The sequence below is a fragment of the Polypterus senegalus genome, chromosome 13 (assembly GCF_016835505.1).
Source record: "Polypterus senegalus isolate Bchr_013 chromosome 13, ASM1683550v1, whole genome shotgun sequence".
NCBI lineage: Eukaryota > Metazoa > Chordata > Cladistia > Polypteriformes > Polypteridae > Polypterus > Polypterus senegalus.
The window spans coordinates 151677848-151696357 of record NC_053166.1 but is presented as its reverse complement, the minus strand read 5'-3'; the positions used below and the strand labels follow the sequence as shown (position 1 = coordinate 151696357).

The 18510-nt window shown below is 45.3% G+C and overlaps 1 protein-coding gene across 1 annotated transcript in view; it reads left to right on the top strand.

The window, feature by feature from the left end:
- The first annotated feature begins 5613 nt into the window (after positions 1–5613).
- The window catches only part of adcy9 (adenylate cyclase 9), a 90134-nt gene continuing 77237 nt past the window's right edge, over positions 5614–18510 (top strand). Inside the window, exons 1-2 of the mRNA XM_039775821.1 lie at positions 5614–5870; positions 6525–8844. Coding sequence (XP_039631755.1) covers positions 7179–8844 — 1666 coding nt within the window. The 5' untranslated portion in view covers positions 5614–5870; positions 6525–7178. The remainder of the gene's footprint in view (positions 5871–6524; positions 8845–18510) is intronic.

Below are 18510 nucleotides of genomic sequence, written 5' to 3'. Positions count from 1 at the left end.
AAAAGTAATAACATCTTTTTCTGTTTAAGAAATGGACAGGAGAGAAGATAGCTTGGCAACTTGGCTGGTTTAAGGTCAACTGAAGGCTCTGACGGAAACGGCAAGAGCTGCTAAAGGGAGTTCTAACCTGGTGTGACAGACAAAAACTAAACTGGAAAAATAAAAAAAACAAAAACTTAAGCTCACATGTGCCTTGTGTTCATTTTTACTGCCATCCCAGTCTCCACTACAGAAAAGTAAGTGGATATGGTAGGCAAGAAAAGGTATGTGAACCCTTTGGAAAGAAACACATGTGGATGGCTGGAAGGACATTCAAAGAGTTGGAGGAAGTGTTGGGGTGCCAACCAGGTCACCTCGTTTAATCGCAACTGAAATATTATTAAAGAAACCAGGCGCTCGATTGTGGAAAAGCATGTAAAAAAAACTAAAAAGAAGAAGCAGCCCTCACAACTCTCAAGGGTTAACATTTTGGTAGAGCGGGTCTTTTCTGGGAGCTTTGTTCTGGCTGCAGTTTGGGTCCAGATTAAGATAGATTCCAGTGCATCCGGAAAGTACTCACAGCGCATCACTCTTTCCACATTTTGTTATGTTACAGCCTTATTCCACAATGGATTAAATTCATTTTTTTCCTCAGAATTCTACACACAACACCCCATAATGACAACATGAAAAAAGTTTACTTGAGGTTTTTGCAAATTTATTAAAAATAAAAAAACTGAGAAATCACATGTACATAAGTATTCACAGCCTTTGCTCAATACTTTGTCGATGCACCTTTGGCAGCAATTACAGCCTCAAGTCTTTTTGAATATGATGCCACAAGCTTGGCACACCTATCCTTGGCCAGTTTCGCCCATTCCTCTTTGCAGCACCTCTCAAGCTCCATCAGGTTGTATGGGAAGCGTCGGTGCACAGCCATTTTAAGATCTCTCCAGAGATGTTCAATCGGATTCAAGTCTGGGCTCTGGCTGGGCCACTCAAGGACATTCACTGAGTTGTCCTAAAGCCTTCCTTTGATATCTTGGCTGTGTGCTTAGGGTCGTTGTCCTGCTGAAAGATGAACTGTCGCCCCAGTCTGAGGTCAAGAGCGCTCTGGAGCAGGTTTTCATCCAGGATGTCTCTGTACATTGCTGCAGTCATCTTTCCCTTTATCCTGACTAGTCTCCCAGTTCCTGCTGCTGAAAAACATCCCCACAGCATGATGCTGCCATCACCATGCTTCACTGTAGGGATGGTATTGGCCTGGTGATGAGCGGTGCCTGGTTTCCTCCAAATGTGACGCCTGGCATTCACACCAAAGAGTTCAATCTTTGTCTCATCAGACCAGAGAATTTAGTTTCTCATTCTCATGGTCTGAGAGTCCTTCAGGTGCCTTTTGACAAACTCCAAGCAGGCTGCCATGTGCCTTTTACTAAGGAGTGGCTTCCGTCTGGCCACTCTACCATACAGGCCTGATTGGTGGATTGCTGCAGAGATGGTTTTCCTTCTGGAAGGTTCTCCTCTCTCCCTCCATCGGGTTCTTGGTCACCTCCTTGACTAAGGCCCTTCTCTCCCGATCGCTCAGTTTAGATGGCCGGCCAGCTCTAGGAAGAGTCCTGGTGGTTTCGAACTTCTTCCACTTATGGATGATGGAGCCCACTGTGCTCACTGGGACCTTCAAAGCAGCAGAAATTTTTCTGTAACCTTCCCCAGATTTGTGCTTCGAGACAATCCTGTCTCTGAGGTCTACAGACAATTCCTTTGACTTCATGCTTGGTTTGTGCTCTGACATGAACTGTCAACTGTGGGACCTTCTATAGACAGGTGTGTGCCTTTCCACATCATGTCCAATCAACTGGATTTACCACATGTGGACTCCAATGAAGCTGCAGAAACATCTCAAGGATGATCAGGGGAAACAGGATGAGCTTCATGGCAAAGGCTGTGAATACTTATGTACAGGTGCTTTCTCAGTTTTTTAATTTTTAATAAATTTGCAGAAACCTCAAGTAAACTTTTTTCACGTTGTCATTATGGGGTATTGTGTGTAGAATTCTGAGGAAAAAAATGAATTGAATCCATTTTGGAATAAGGCTGTAACATAACAAAATGTGGAAAAAGTGATGCGCTGTGAATACTTTCCGGATGCACTGTAGATTGATAGAAAAGGCACTATATAATAGATAGATAGATAGATAGATAGATAGATAGATAGATAGATAGATAGATACTTTATTAATCCCAAGGGGAAATTTACATACTCCAGCAGCAGCATGCTGATAAAAACAATATTAAATTAAAGATTGATAACAATGAAACTATAACAGACAGACAGTAACTTTGTATAATATTAACGTTTACCCCCCGGGTGCAACTGAAGAGTTGCATAGTGTGGGGTCTCCTCAGTCTGTCAGTGGAGCAGGACGGTGACAGCAGTCTGTCTCTGAAGCTGCCCCTCTGTCTGGAGATGATCCTGTTCAGTGGATGCAGTGGATTCTCCATGTTTGACAGGAGTCTGCTCAGCGCCCGTCGCTCTGCCACGGATGTCAAGCTGTCCAGCTCCGTGCCTACAATAGAGCCTGCCTTCCTCACCAGTTTGTTCAGGCGTGAGGCGTCCCTCTTCTTTATGCTGCCTCCCCAGCACACCACCGCGTAGAAGAGGGCGCTCGACACAACCGCCTGACAGAACATCTGCAGCATCTTATTGGGGTATCTCTGGGGTATCTGTTCTCTCATTTTGATCCAACCAAAATGGGTGGAGTCAGTTTCTCTCAGTGGGCATCTTCTCACCACTGTAAATGAAAAAAGAGACAATACCATAAGTGACAGTGCCATCTCTCGCCCCATAGTGGCATTATGTACCTTAAACAAGCCCCTAAAGGTTATTCTCTGACACGCATGCATGGCACACATTTATGTTTTGAATTTGTATTGAAATATGGTCTGGCCTTCATCTAAGTTATAATAATGAACAAACATAATCTGCTTTAAATAATAATGCGCAAATTATTCCATTGTTCTTGTACACTTTGAAAACAACATTCAAGCATTTACTGTGTAGGTTGGAAAATGTATGTGAACTCCAAGTCTGATGACTTCAAAAGCTAACTGGAGTTGGCAAATCTGGAATCCAACCAACAAAATGAGACTGGAGGTGTGGCTTACAGATTGTTTACCCTATAAAAAAAACAGACTCAAACATTTTAAGTTTGCTGTTCACAAGAAGCATATGTTGATGTGAGGCATGCCTCGGAAAAAAAAGAGAGATCTCAGAAGATCTACGATCGAGAATTATTGATTTGGATTTAGCTGGACAGAGTTACAAAGTCGTTTCAAAGAGTTTAAATATCCATCAGTCCACAGTCAGACAAGCTGTGTACAAATGGAGACGATTTACTGCCCTGGTTACTCTCCCTAGAAGTGGGCACCCAGCCAAGGTGACTCAAAAGGCACAACAAAGAATGCTCAGTGTGGTAAAAGACAACTTCAGAGGAACAGCTAAAGGCTTGAAGGAAACACTGCAGCAGGTTTACATCTCTGGTCAGGAGTCTAACATACACAAAACATTAAACAGGCATGGCGTCCATGGCAGGACACCAAGAAGGAAGCTGTTGATCTCACAGAAAACATCACTCCATATGTGAAGTTTGCCAAAGACTACCTTAACACTCCACAACAATATTGGGAAAGTAATTTGTGGACTGATAAAATTAAGGTCAAATTGTTCAGGAAAAATTTGCAGGAGTACATATGGCATGAAAAGGGCACTGAATACCAACATGAAAACATCATCCCATTGGCGGTGGGATAATCATGATTTGGGCCTATACAATATGCCTTTATTAAGGGGGAAGTGAATTCCCTAAGTTGATCTGGGTATCTTACAGGATAATGTCAGGGCTGTCAGTGTCTGCCATCTAAAGCTTATTAGAAATTGGAGGACACAGCAGGACAATAACCCAGAACATCAAAGCAAACCTACTACAGGTTGGCCTCAAAAAAAGAGAATCTATCTATTTATCTATCTCTTAGATAACTATATATATATATCTGTCTATCTTATAGTACCTTCTATCTATCTATCTATTGTGGTGGGCGGCCGGGTCCCATACTCGGCTGGGACGCCCCTTCTACTTATGTTCCGGGGTAGCAGCAATGGCCGCCTTAGTACCTCCCCAGGGAAGCTTGGTGGCAGCCTTCCTGGTTGATGATGGTGCCTCAGTTTCCCACAGGGTTCCATGGGAGATGGAATTCTCCTCAAACCTGTGGGGATCTGGGGTGGCCGCAAGGGGGTGCTGCATGGATCCTGGAGCCAACCTGGACACCTCTACAGCCCTGCCGGAAGTGCAATTAGCAACAGCTGTGGAGCACTTCCAGGTGGGTTATAAAAAATGCCAGCATCCACCACTCAGAAGCCAGAATCGATAGGAAGAGGACGAGGTTGCCTGGGAGGAGGAGGAGGAGGAGGAGGAGGAATGGTGGTGCCGCTGCCACCGTAGAGAGTTGTGTGTTGTCCAAATTAAGTGCTTTTGGGACTGTGTTGTGGCTGGAGGTATTACGGGGAAGACGTGCCCTCCAGCTGAAGAAAAATAAAATCTGTTTGGATTTTACACATGCCTCTGGGTCAGTCTGTGCCGGGTCAGGCGCAATATAGCGCCTTTATCACTGTCTATTGTCAGAGATGGCTGGGGTGGCGACCGGGCTGGAACAACCAGAAGGACCAGACTAGGGCTTATGCCTTTCCCAGACCATGTGGGGGCGACCACATTGGTACCTTTGGGGGCCACGGGTACAGAGCTTTGAAGCTCCACCCTGTAGGGGCCCGTGGTCACTGCCAGGGGGCGCCCCAATGCCTTGGAGACCATAGCGGAAGTGCTTGGGGGAAGAGGAGCATGGAAACCCGGAGTGCTTCCGGGGATACAGCTGGCACTTCCGCCACACTGGGGCATGTTGGTAGGAGATTGCTGGGAAGCACCTGGAGCCCATCCGGGTGTGTATAAAAGGGGCCACCTCCTTTCATTCAAGGCTGGAGTCAGGAGAGTAGTGGACAGAGCTTGGGGCAGGGGGCAGGGGGCAGGAGGTAGGAGGCAGGGGGCAGGAGGCAGGAGGCGGCCTGAAGAAGTGAAGGCATTGAGCTTAGTGGCCAGGACTTTGGGGACTTGTGGGGTTTGTGGTGCACTGCACTGTGTAAATAAATGTGTTGTGGGTGAAATAAGCGTGTCTGTCTGTCTGTGTCCGGGCCAGTCTCCACACTATCCATCATGTACATAGTGCCTTTCCTATTATCTATCACTGTCTATTATATAGTGCCTATTCTATCCCATCTATATGTCTAATCGTTTAACATTCACGTGATCTCTCAGCTCTTCTTCCTGATTTCACAGGCAGCGGTGCCCACTGTGCCACCCCCGTCTAAATTCCTATTTGTTTCCCTCAGGTGACAGGTGAAAATGACAGGTGGGGAATTCTCTTCGCGTTCTGCTAAAATCGTGTATTTTATTATTTTTTTTTTTTTGTACATGTGATACTGTTTCACACTTACCTACAGTTCAAGTTTTTCATTTAATTCCGTGAGCCGAGTCTATCATTTTAAAGTCGCTCACTTTCGCATTGCGAAGAGCTCTTGCGACACTGGGTGCAGTTCCAACCTGCCTTTTTTATTTTTTCGCATCGACGTGCGCGTGCCCCCGGCTCGCCTGCTTTTGTGCGTGCGCGCGCACCATTCCACCTCCCATAGCTCAGTCGCTTCTGTGCTGTTTGGTTTCTCCTCCTCGTATCTTTGGATGATGAGAAGATGGTGGCTGTCTGGCGATGAAGCGACCTCCGTCCCCCCACCGCAGCCCCTCTCAGTGTACTGTCGGGGCAGGCAGGAAGTAAAAGATAACGGCGTTGTGAGTTGTTTTTTTTTCTCTCTCTTTCTCTCTTTTTTATTATGGTTTTTAATGTGAATGGACGCTTTGACTAGTTCTAAAACTAGAGGAGCAAAAAGAAAGAAGCGCCCTGTCCACTTCTTTCAAGTGACAGTAATTGAATTTAAGTCCCAGAAGTGAAGCGCATTCCCCTGGGGGCTGCTATCCTGAGAGAAACTCCGAGAGGAGGAAAGAGCGAGAGACAGAGAAGCGGCGACATCGATCACCTCCCCTCTTGCCAAGAGGCCCCGTCGCGTTCCCACCAGGCGCGATGCGCGGAGGAAGTTTTTCCCTTCAAACTGCCAGAAGGAGAACGACTTTCCCTGCGTTGAATGCGCGATCCCTTCCCACAGGATTTGCTTTCAGTTCTTTTTTTATGGTGTCTGATCGTGTCTTGTCATCTGCATATGAGCGGAAATAAGAATAAACAGCACTGGCAAGTACTTTGCGTTCCACTTTTTCAAGTCACGTCTCGGAGTCTTCTTTCAGCTCCAGAGTCCCGGCGGTTGGCACTGGTGGAGGCTATTCAGGAAAGGACGTGGATGTGCGGATGGCTGCAGGCCCAGCCGGGAAAACACGAGTAGACAGCAGCGGCAGCCGGTTGTTATTTATTTTCTTCTTTTTTTTTTTTTGAAGGATTGAGCGCTTATGGAAATGAGCAGACGGGAAGACCAGCAATTGTATAACGCTGCAGATCTGTCAGTCTGCCAGCTTAAACGTATTTCTAGAAAAGCCATGCCACCAGCGATGGCACGAGCTAAAGCGGAGGAAGACTCGTAAAACTGTGCGACAGACGTGCCCACCGCAGAGTCTTGCAAGCCGGGGGGTGAAAAGAAGGGGCGTGTGAGGAGATTGAAACGGGCCGACGGTGTCGTCGCGCAAATGCGCAATTAGGGGCCAGGAGAGCGCAAAAGGCAGACTTGTCACTCGTCGAGGGGAGGACACGGCGGTGAAGGTTGTGGCTTCGTGTGTGAACGCAGGAGAAAAGGGGGCGAAAAGGCATGCGAGGACGCTTTCTGCGATGACTGGGGCAGAACGACATGGAATAAACAAGTGTGTACCCAAGGGCTGGCCGCCAACTGACGCAATCTAACCGAGGCTTAAGAATGACACTTGAAGACTCTGGAGCCAAGTGCCGAAGTGCAAGCGTTCCACAGTGGGGTTAAAGTCTGTGCCTGGCATAAAATCCCCCGAGAAGTCCATTTGCTGCCTTGCTTTTTTTTTCTTCACGACCTTCTTCTTCTTCTTCTCTCTCTTTTTTTTTTTTTGTTATCCACCCACCTTCTAAACATGGCTTCTCCGCAGCAGCCTCTGTTCCACAGCTCTGAGGTCAGCTGTGATGCCACAGGAGATGGTGTGGTGGTGAAGATCAACCCCAGGTTGGCAGCGGCCGCCGCTGCCGCCGCCAGCAGTAGCGGCAGCTCCTCCAAGCACTGCAAGTACAGCATCTCGTCCAGCTGTAGTTCGGGAGAGTCGGGCGCCCGTCGGGGGCCGACGGCGCAACTCAGACGGCCGAAGAAGAAGCTGCCCCAACTCTTTGAGAGGTCCTCGCAGCAGTGGTGGAACCCGCGGTTCGATTCATCCAACTTGGAGGAGGCCTGCTTGGAAAGGTGTTTCCCCCAGACCCAGCGGCGATTTCGATACGTCCTCCTGTACCTGGCCAGCGCTTGCCTACTGTGGACTATCTATTTTGTGATCAACAAGGAAAGGTGCGATTGGATTATTTTTTTGTCCCCCACCGTGGGCTTCTTTGGATTCTGCATTTTGCTTTTCATTTTCACTTTTTCTCGTTTCTATGCCCGCATGTACACGTGGGTCTCTTTGCTTCTCTTTATAGTGACGTTTGCCTTAACATTAGCACCCCAATTCCAAAAAGTGAAGCCATCCCTCTCAAACGATAGCAATATCACAAACCTCTTGGAGCCATGTCTTTCGCCAGTGGGGAGTTTCTCCCTCTGCATGGAGGTGCTCTTGCTGCTCTACACAGTCATGCACTTGCACCTCTACCTTTGCGTGATGCTTGGAGTCCTCTACTCGACCCTTTTTGAAGTTCTTTATTTCCTCTCCGGAAACCTGGACCCAAGTGGTGCTGAATACTGGCTGGCTCCAGGAAAAGCGTTCCTGCACATCTGTGCGCACGCCATCGGCATCCACTTGTTCATTATGTCCGAAGTTCGCCTGCGAAGCACTTTCCTCAAGGTGGGCCAGTCAATCATGCACGGCAAAGACCTGGAGGTCGAGAAGGTCCTGAAAGAGCGAATGATTCATTCAGTCATGCCCCGGATGGTGGCCGATGAGTTGATGAAACAAGGAGATGACGAGAGTGAAAACTCCGTCAAGCGCTACTCGGCCTCTAGTCCGAAGAGCAAGAAAAAAAAGAGCTCGATTCCGAAGGCTCACATTATTTTTCGTCCTTTTAACATGAAGCGCATGGAACCGGTCAGTATTTTATTTGCTGATATTGTGGGATTTACTAAGATGAGCGCCAATAAGTCGGCCCATGCCCTCGTGGGTCTTTTAAACGATCTCTTTGGACGATTTGACCGACTTTGTGAGATCACCAAATGTGAGAAGATCAGCACGCTGGGGGACTGCTATTACTGTGTGGCGGGATGTCCGGAACCACGCAATGACCACGCTTACTGCTGTATTGAGATGGGCCTCGGCATGATTGTAGCCATTGAGCAGTTCTGCCAAGAAAAGAAAGAAATGGTTAATATGAGGGTTGGCGTACACACTGGCACCGTACTGTGTGGCATCCTGGGAATGAAACGTTTTAAGTTTGACGTGTGGTCGAATGACGTGAACCTTGCAAACCTGATGGAACAGTTGGGCGTAGCAGGAAAAGTGCACATCTCGGAAGTGACGGCTAACTTCTTGGACGATCGGTACCTGCGCGAAGATGGCAAAGTGATGGAGAGAGTTGGGCCGAGTGTGGTGGCTGATCAGCTGAAAGGTAAGGAAGATATTCTCTCTCTCTCTGTTTCATTTTACTGCTTTTGATAGAAAAATGTAGGAAAAGCTAAAATTCACCGATGGGGAGGCATAGCAGCGATGCAGCATGATTGGCTTGGATTGTGGTTTAGGGTGCCTGTTGTGTTCAGCTTGCTTGTGCTCCCCGTGTTCAGGGCTGTGGAGTCGGCCGTCACACCCTTCGACTCTGGACTCCGTAATTTATGGGACCATCGACTCTTGACTCCATGATTTGTAATTTAAGCCTGTATACTGTGTGGGGTCACCCAGAAATTGATGGCCTTTCTTTTATCAAGATACCATTAAACTAAATTTAACACGGGGACACAGTTTGAAACTTGTTAAGGGTGAATTTCGCACAAACATTAGGAAGTTTTTCTTTACACAAAGAACGATAGACACTTGGAATAAGCAACCAAGTAGTGTGGTGGACAGTAAGATGTTAGGGACTTTCAAAATCAGACTTGATGTTTTCTTGGAGGAAACAAGTGGATAGGACTGGCGAGCTTTGTTGGGCTGAATGGCCTGTTCTCGTCTCCAGTGTTCTAATGTTCTAAACTAATTTTAAAAGATAGTGCGTATAATGGCTATTACAGCTTGCAGTGACTGACTTTTAGTTTAAAAGTCCCTTGCTTATCCCTCATGAGTCGTGTGTTAATTGGTTATTAGAGAAACCTTTCTAACTGCTTTAGCACCAGTGAAACCTGATGTCCTTGGGTTAACATGGTGTTGACATTCGTAAAGTTCAGTTCCGGTATCAAAAGATGGCCCAAATGAAACCACTTTGTCAAGAAGCATCTCAGTCTAATGTTTCTTTTTGTACAGAATGAAGGCAATTCCACGTGACAGACTGCCAAGAAACGGAAGATTTCGTATAAAAATGTCTGTCAGATGTCTTCAGAGAAGAAGGCAAGCTGGAATAAACCTACGATAGAATGGGAAGGGAAGACAGAGAGAGGCAATAAAATAAGAGGAGAGGGGCAATAAAATAAGAGGATAAGGACATCCAACTGCGGTGGGTTGGCACCCTGCCCAGGATTGGTTCCTGCCTTGTGCCCTGTGTTGGCTGGGATTGACTCCAGCAGACCCCCGTGACCCTGTATTCGAATTCAGCGGGTTAGAAAATGGATGGATGGAAGGACATCCAAATCTGTAGCTTGAGGAACAAAACGCCATACTGGTCCTCACACAGGTCGTCTTCACTAAATACACACCAAATACCAGTGTCATCCTCCATAGGGAAAAGGTAGCTCCGAGATGCCAAACATAATGCGCTTTTCAAGTCCTCTTTTGTTCAGTGTGTCTCTCTTCGTTTGCCATTTTAATGTTCTTTTTATTATTTTTTATTAATAATTATAATATTATTATTATTGTTGGACTATTATCCAGTTTAAAGGCTGACCAATCAGAACAATGCTTTTAAACGGTGACCCAATCCGTAGCCAGCCTTTACAGACGAGACCTGATGAATTTGCATACGCAGTGTTTTGTGCTCATTGTGTTCTTTTGAGAAAGCGGCCAAACCAAGCGCTGACCAGGTTACGAGTATTCACCTCAGCGTGGTTTGTTTCTTTATTATCAGGCTTGACCCGGAGGCTTTCAAGGGTGTCTTGTCAACTGTGGACAAACCGGCCAATATTTCTAGCTTGCGAAAGTATTCGGTGTTTGTCCTTTTTTTTTTTCTTGTCACATTACAACTTGGAACAATAATGGATTTTTTTTTTTGAGGGGTTAGCATCATTTGATTTACACAACATGGCTACTGCTTTGAAGGTGCAAAATATTTTTTTTATTGTGACACAAAGAATAATTAAGACAGAAACACAGAAATCCTGAGTGTGTGTAGGTATTCGTACTTTGATGAAGCGCCTGTTGCTGCTCCTGTTCAATGTCTCCATTAGCTTAGCCACTGGGATTTTCACCCACTCATCAAGGCCAAACTGTTCCAACACCTTCAAGTTCCATGGGTTTGCGTTGGTGTGCGGTCATCTTCAAGTCATGCCACTCATTCATACAGTGAAATTCGTTCTTTGCTGTCCACACCAAATGACAAAACCAACGTATAAAGATAAACATCAATAATAAGTAGCAGATAGATAATAAGTAACAGAGGCAGCATAAAGTATAAAAACAGAATAGACATTTAAAGTGTAATTACGCAGGTAGGTGTATGATAGACAAGTCCAATACAGTTGTGTGAGGTCGATAGAATTGAGGTGGCCCACGGTTATAAACTCCAGTCAGTTATTTAGGAGTCTAATGGCCTTGGGAAAGAAAGAGTTCTTTAGCCTGGAAGTCCTGCATTGCATACGTCTGTACCTCCTGCCTGAGTTCGTGTTTGGGAGTGGGTGGGGGTCCCTGAGGATCGAGGAAGTTCTCCTGCGGACTCTGCAGTTGTAGAGGGCAGTGGGGTCCTGGTGATCATCTCGGCAGGTGTTTGTGGTCCATAGCACATACCACACGGTGATGCAGCTGGTCAGGATGCTCTCAACAATGCAGCTGGCCATTCCGAGACATTTAAAAGGTTTCCCTTTAACCCACTCGAGTGTCGCTTTAGCAGGATGTTTAGGGTCATTTATTGTCCTGCTGGAAGGTGAACCTTCATCTCCATCTCAAATCTCTGGCAGACTGAAACAGGCTTTTCTCAAGAATTGCCTCATATTTATTGTCCTCCATCTTTCCTTCAATCCTGACCCCACAGCATGGCGCTGCCACCACCATACGTCACAGTGGGAATTGTGTTCTTGGGGTGATGGGCAGTGTTGGGTTGGAGCCACACATGCCGTTTCCCATGATGGCCAAAAAGTTCAATTTTAGTCTCACCTGACCAGAGAACCTTCTTCTTCCATGTGTTTGGAGAGTCCGCCACATGCTGCTGTGCAAACCCCAAACATTTTTTGTTATCGTTTTCTTTAAGCAATGGATGTTTCTTCCGTAAAGCCCTGCTCTGTGGAGTGCACGGCTGAAAGTGGTCCTGTGCACAGATAGTCCCATCTCCACCGTGGATCTTTGTAGCTCCTTCAGTGTTATACTTAGTGGCTCTTATGTCTCTCTGATTAATGTCCTCTTTGCCCAGTCTGTGAGTTCTGGTGGGCGCCGTTCTCTTGTCAGGTTTGTAGTGGTTTGTTTGTTCTAATGTACTTGATGGGGCTCTGTGGGATATTTCTTTATTACTCACTCCTGATCTCTACTTCTCCACAACTTTCTTTATCTCTGACCTGTTTGGAGTGCTCCTTGGCCTTCATGTTGCCTGCCTAGTGGTGTTGCAGAGTTGGGGGGTCTTTCAGAACAGGTCTGCTAATACTGACATCATGTGACACTTTGATTGCACATCCGCTGGTTATGTGACTTCTGATGTTAATAGGTTGAGGTTTCATAGCAAAGGGGATGAATACAAATGGACGCGTGACGTTTCAGTTTTTGCTTGTTTTGACCAGTGGTGTGTGTTGTGAATATGGCGCTATATAAGCACCCGACCTGGCACAGATTCACACTGAGGCACTAATAAAACGGACAGAAATCTTTTATTTTTTCTTCACCTGTGGGGTTCACGAGGAAGACGTTCCCCACAGGTGAAGAATAAATAAAAGATTTCTGTCCGTTTTAACACAGTCCCAAATCACTTCCGCTGGCACCACCACTTCTCTCAGGTAACCTTGTCCTCTTCCTCCCGAATCTGGCTAATGAGTGGCGGATGCTGGCCCTTTTATAGCCCACCCAGAAGTGCTCCAGGTGCTTAATCACCTGTGGCTAATTGCACCTCCGGGCGGGGCTGTAGAGATGTCCAGGTGGGCTCTGGGGTCCATGCAGCACCCCCAGGCGGCCATCCCAGATCCCCACAGGGTTGTGGAGAACTCCATCTCCCAGAAAGCCCTGCAGGAAACTGAGGCACCATCGTCAGCCAGGGAGGCTGCCACCAAGAGTCCCGGGGAAGGTAGTGAGGAGCCCATGGCTGCTCCCCCGGACCATATACAGCAGGGATGTCCCGGCCGTCCATTACAGTGTATGTGTGTGTATATATATATATATATATATATATATATATATATATAAATATATATAAATATGTTTTAGAACATCTCCACTTTTCCAGTTTATCTTCAGATTTAATCCGTTGAAATGCAAAATGGTAAAAATGTAAGCAGTAAACTGCCAGAGGTTTAAATTTAAAGTTTAGGTTAGCCAAAACCATGAAAAAGGAAATCTTCTTATAAAATACGCTACCGTAGCTGTCCGTTTGTCTGTCCAGGATTTTAAATCACCTGTAGCTCACAAACCGTTTGACGCATTGATCTGAAATTTGCTCCACATATACTACATGACGTCTACTATCCACTTTCGGGGGGATGATTGACCTCCAAGGTTATTCCTCTTATTATTTTATTGTAGAATTAGCTCTCTGCAGTGACCAGCAGGACGGGTGTGCGGCACATGCGTATGGTTGCTGTTCTCATTCTCTACCACCTTCACCGTCCCTTCCCCTAACTCTTCATATCTTAAATCATTCTTGAGGCAGATTGAAGACTTAAGTGCCTTCTTAAGTGAAAAATTAAAGAAAACGTACTAAGTAATGGCAACACAAACACTGACTTGTTTTTCTTCTTCTTTCGGCTGCTCCTGTTAAGGGCTGCCACAGCGGATCATCTTTTTTCATATCTTCCTGTCCTCTCCATCTTGTTACACCCATCACCTGCATGTCTTCTCTCACCACATCCATAAACCTTCGCTTAGACCTTCCTCTTTTCCTCTTCCCTAGCAGCTCTATCCTTAGCATCCTTCTCCCAATATACCAAGCATTTCTCCTCTGCACATGTCCAAACCAATGCAATCTCGCCTCTCTGACTTTGTGTCCCAACTGTCCAACTTGAGCTGACCCTCTAATGTACTCCTTTCTAATCCTATCCATCCCCGTTGCACCCAGTGCAAATCTTAGCATCTTTAACTCTGCTACCTCCAGCTCTGTCTCCTGCTTTCTGGTCTGTGCCACCGTCTCCAACCCATATAACATAGCTGGTCTCACTACTGTCCTGTAGACCTTCCCTTTCACTCTTGCTGACTTAATCAGTTTTAACGCGAAAAGATGCAGACGGAAGAAGAGAAGAAGTGGGCCGCTAGGGTAGAAAAAAGAAGAGCTGCTCAGGAAGTAGCAAGCGCATTAACCTCTTAGCAAACGAATGATAAACGTACAGAGGAAGAGGATGAAAACTAGGAATACTCGAGTCAAGTTTAACATGCAGTGTGCCATTACTGGTTTCAGAATATTACCTTCTTCAGGGAACCAGTAACGGGTTACAACCTTCAGGTAAAAAGTAAAGTAAATTAAACCTTACAAGTTGAAGCAAACAATTTGCACCGGTGTCCCAACTTTTGGTGATTACTTATCTATGACTGTCTTAAAGCCGAGTTGGAATAGACTGTGTTACTACACCCTCTGAAGTACTGCTTGGACAATATTTCATTGATAATGGCAAGAAAATGGCAAAATGAAATGAGACTGAGCATTATTACCCTTAGAAGTGTAGGCCTTTCATTTACAGAAATTGCAAAAAAAGTTTAAAGTGTCAGTGAGACCAGTGGTGTCCTGCACAGTCCAATGGCAATGGGAAACTGGAAGAAAGTCTGATAGGAAGACATCTGGCTGAGCCAAAGTCACGGGCCAATATAATGTTTTTTTTTTATCAGTATGCTGCTGCTGGAGTACGTGAACTTCCCCTTAGGATTAATAAAGTATCTATCTATCTATCTATCTATCTATCTATCTATCTATCTATCTATCTATCTATCTATCTATCTATCTATCTATCTATCTATCTATTATATAGTGCCTTTCATCTATCTATCTATCTCTATCTATCTATTATATAGTGCCTTTCACATCTATCTATCTATCTGTCTATCTATCTATCTATCTATCATATAGTGTGTGGCGAGTGGCTGGGGCTGCTACCCAGCCAGGACGCCCAGGAGGACTGGGAGGTGGCATGTATTTCCTCTGGCCCATGAGGGGGCAACTGCCCTGGATCAGAGGACCACCACGGGAGAAGAGCAAGGAGGCTCAAGCCCATTGGGGCCCGTGGCCACTGCCAGGGGGCGCCCTGAATCTCGGAGGGCCCGGGAACTATCTACTTCCGCCACACCCAGAAAGATGGAGGAGGAGCCCTCCAGGAACGCCCGAAGTGCTTCCAAGTGCTCTCCCGACACTTCCGCCACACCAGGAAGTGTCGTCAGAGGGAGCACCTGGAGCACATCCGGGTGAGAATAAAAGGGCCCGCCTTCCTACAGTCTGGGAGCTAGAGTTGGGAGTGGGAGCGGGACGAGGCTCCCGTGGAGAGAGGAAAGGCGGTCCCAGGACGTTGAGTTAAAGGCCCGTATTGACGGTGGTTGGTGCTGGGAAGCACCGTGGACTGTATTGTGTGCAGAACTGTGAATAAACGTGTGTGCTTTTTGTATAAAGATGTGGTGTCCAGGCGTGTCTCACAAGTTCCTTTCACATCTGTCTATCATCTATCTATCTATCTATCTATCTATCGATCGTCCTGTAACGACTGGCTTTCCTACCTCCACTCGCCCTGTCAGACCAGCAGCACAAAGTCTCCTTTTTGCACACCCTTTTGGTTTATCACACCCGTGTTCGTGATGCACCATTCATTGGTCTGGTTTTCCTTCTGCAGCCTAAAGATTTCCGTGTTGGGTCATTTGGCAACATCTAATTAGCCAAATACGAGCGAGAAAAGGTACTGTATGTACTGAAGTGTGCCCGACGATGGAATGATGTCCCGTGCATGTTTTGATTTCTACCTGATGCTTCTGGGTAAGGAGGCAGCTCTTGGCAGCCCTGAACTGGATTAACCAGATTTGAAATTAATTAAACAACAGTATCTATAAAACGTTTAAACCGATCCAAAAAATGAATGAGCTGCTTTTATTACTATTACAGATTTTTCAGCTAATCATTAAAACGAGTGAAAAAAACCTCCCCTCATATTATCTAAAATCAGTATTTTTAATTGCTACAGGACGTGTTCCCCCCCCACCCCCACCACCAATAGGTTGGCTAGAGAATTCTTAAAAGATCTCACTGACGTATTATTTTTTCTTGCTGGTCTGTTTGTGCTTTGATTTATTTCCATGCTTCTATTTTTATCCCATTAAAACCCTTTAACTCACCAGGGAAAAAAAAAAAAAAACAACTAATTGCCAGTTGAGGAGCGGTTTTGAACAATGATGGCACCCGCTTTATTACTTTTTGGCCCACTGCATTGTCAGAAAATCAATGCAGCCCGCTGATTTGAAACACTCTGTTGAGATGTCAGTATACACAAGATTGTCGGAATGCTTCGATAAACTCTTTACTTGTGTTTATTTAGCAGATTCGCTCGCCAACCCCCCAAGCCTGCACCACATGCCAGCAACTTCGCGTCTCAGTCGCTCACGTTTGTGGATTTCACTTTCGCCAAACGACAAATCATTTAATTCTCACAGATACGCCTCTTCATTGGGAACAAACACTACTTTTCCCCGATGGCAACGCAAATTAGACGATCTACAAGTCTCCAACTTAAAGTTTAAAGCTGAACAATATCTACATACTTCTCTCCTATCGCCTATGTCCATATATTTGATCTCTTTTCACTTTTCGTCAATATCACATTAAATTTTGATTCCATCTTTGGAATTACATCGTGACAACGCAACGTATCTCCCCGTGAGTGAATATTGTTTTATATTGTATGAAAATGTGCTATAGAAATAAATGTTGTTGTTATTGTCAGACACATTTCTTGTAGACAACAACGTCTACAAGAAATGTGTCTGACAATAATAACGTTTATTTATATAGCACATTTTCATACGAATAATGTAGCTCAACGTGCTTTACATGATGAAGAAAAGAGAAATAAAAGACACAGTAAGAACTGAAATAAGACAACACTAATTAACATAGAATAAGAGTAAGGTCCGATGGCCAGGGAGGACAAAATAACTCCAGACGGCTGGAGCGATAAAATAGAATCTGCAGGGGTCACGAGACCACGGGACCACCCAGCCCCCTTCTGGGCATTCTACCTAACATAAATGAAACGGTCCTCTTTGTATTTAGGGATCTCATAGAAGGACTTGATGATGATGGTCATGCAGACTTCTGGCTTTTAATCCATCAATGTAGGAACATCACGGTGCTTTGAGTAGGTGGTGATGGCACAGATCGCCACCACAGAAAACCGGGATAAGAAACAGAAGAGAGAGTAGGGGTCAGTACAGACTTTAGAGCCACCATGAATAGTTATGATAATAAATTGAATATACAGAGTATCGGGATTAAACTAAAATGAAGTTATGAGAAAGCCATGTTAAGGTGTTTTAGCAGTTTTTTTTTAAAGTGTACCACCGTATCAGCCTGGCAAATTCCTATTGGCAGGCTATTCTAGATTTTAGGTACATAACAGCAGAAGGCCGTCCGCCTCACCACTTCTTTTAACTTTAGCTCTTGGAATTCTAAGCAGACCCTAACTTGAGGATCTAAGGTTATGATTTGGTATATATGGTGTCAGGCACTCCGATATATAAGATGGAGCGAGATTATTTAAGGCTTTGTAAACCATAAGCAGTATTTTAAAATCAATTCTGAATGACACAGGTAACCAGTGTAGTGACTTCAAAACTGGAGAGATGTGCTCCAAGTACCTTTTCCTAGTTAGGATTCTAGCAGTAGCATTCACACAAATGAGAAATGATTTCTCTCGCGGGAATTCACTTTCACCAAACAACAAATCTTTTAATTCTCGCAGATACGCCTCTTCATTGGGAAGAAACACTACTTTTTTTTTTTTTTCTTCCCCCGATAGCAACACGAATTAGATGATCTACAAGTCTCCGACTTAAACTTTAAAGCTGAACAATATCCATGTACTTCTGTCATATCACCTATGTCCATATCTTCGATCTTTTTTGGCGTGATACACATGCAGAGCAGGTTAGAGATAATGAAAGTACAAAACTTCGAGAGTCTCAAAAAAAATGGGAGAAAAGATGGCATTAGTGCAAAAAAAACGGAAAATATTACTCGGTGAAATAACGGAACAGCGAAAAGAGATCGAATAGTGTTTTAGGATGTCTGAAGAGAGACAAGGCAGTGCCTACAAAACGTTGAAAGTGGCGCACGAAAGTCAGATCACGCGGCACAGCAGCAACCATGCAGCTGATCGAGCAAAGAGGAGGTTAAAAAAAAAAAAAAATTTGGTTTCCCATTGTATCACCATTAAGACGGGGTTTCGGAGGAGCGACCGTATTTCCTTGGGTTGCGTTCAGGCCCCCTCTTCGCACTGGCGGGGTGGGTGGCTGTTAGACGAGCGAAGTGTAGTACACGTGGCATGGCAGCAGCAAAATGCCAGCAGCTGATCGAGCAAATCTTGCGATGAGACGTGATCTTTGGAAGAGGGACACTTTCACGTCCCGCGAGACAGACAAGTCACGTCATTCTTACATCCTTTGGAAGCAAGTCCTGTGATACACATGCACAGCAGGTTAGAAATAATAGAAGTAGGAAAATTCAAAAGTCCCACAAAAATGAGAGTAACAATCACATTAGCACAAACAAACTGAAAATATTACTTGGTGAAGTAACGGAACAGAGAAAAGAGATTGAATA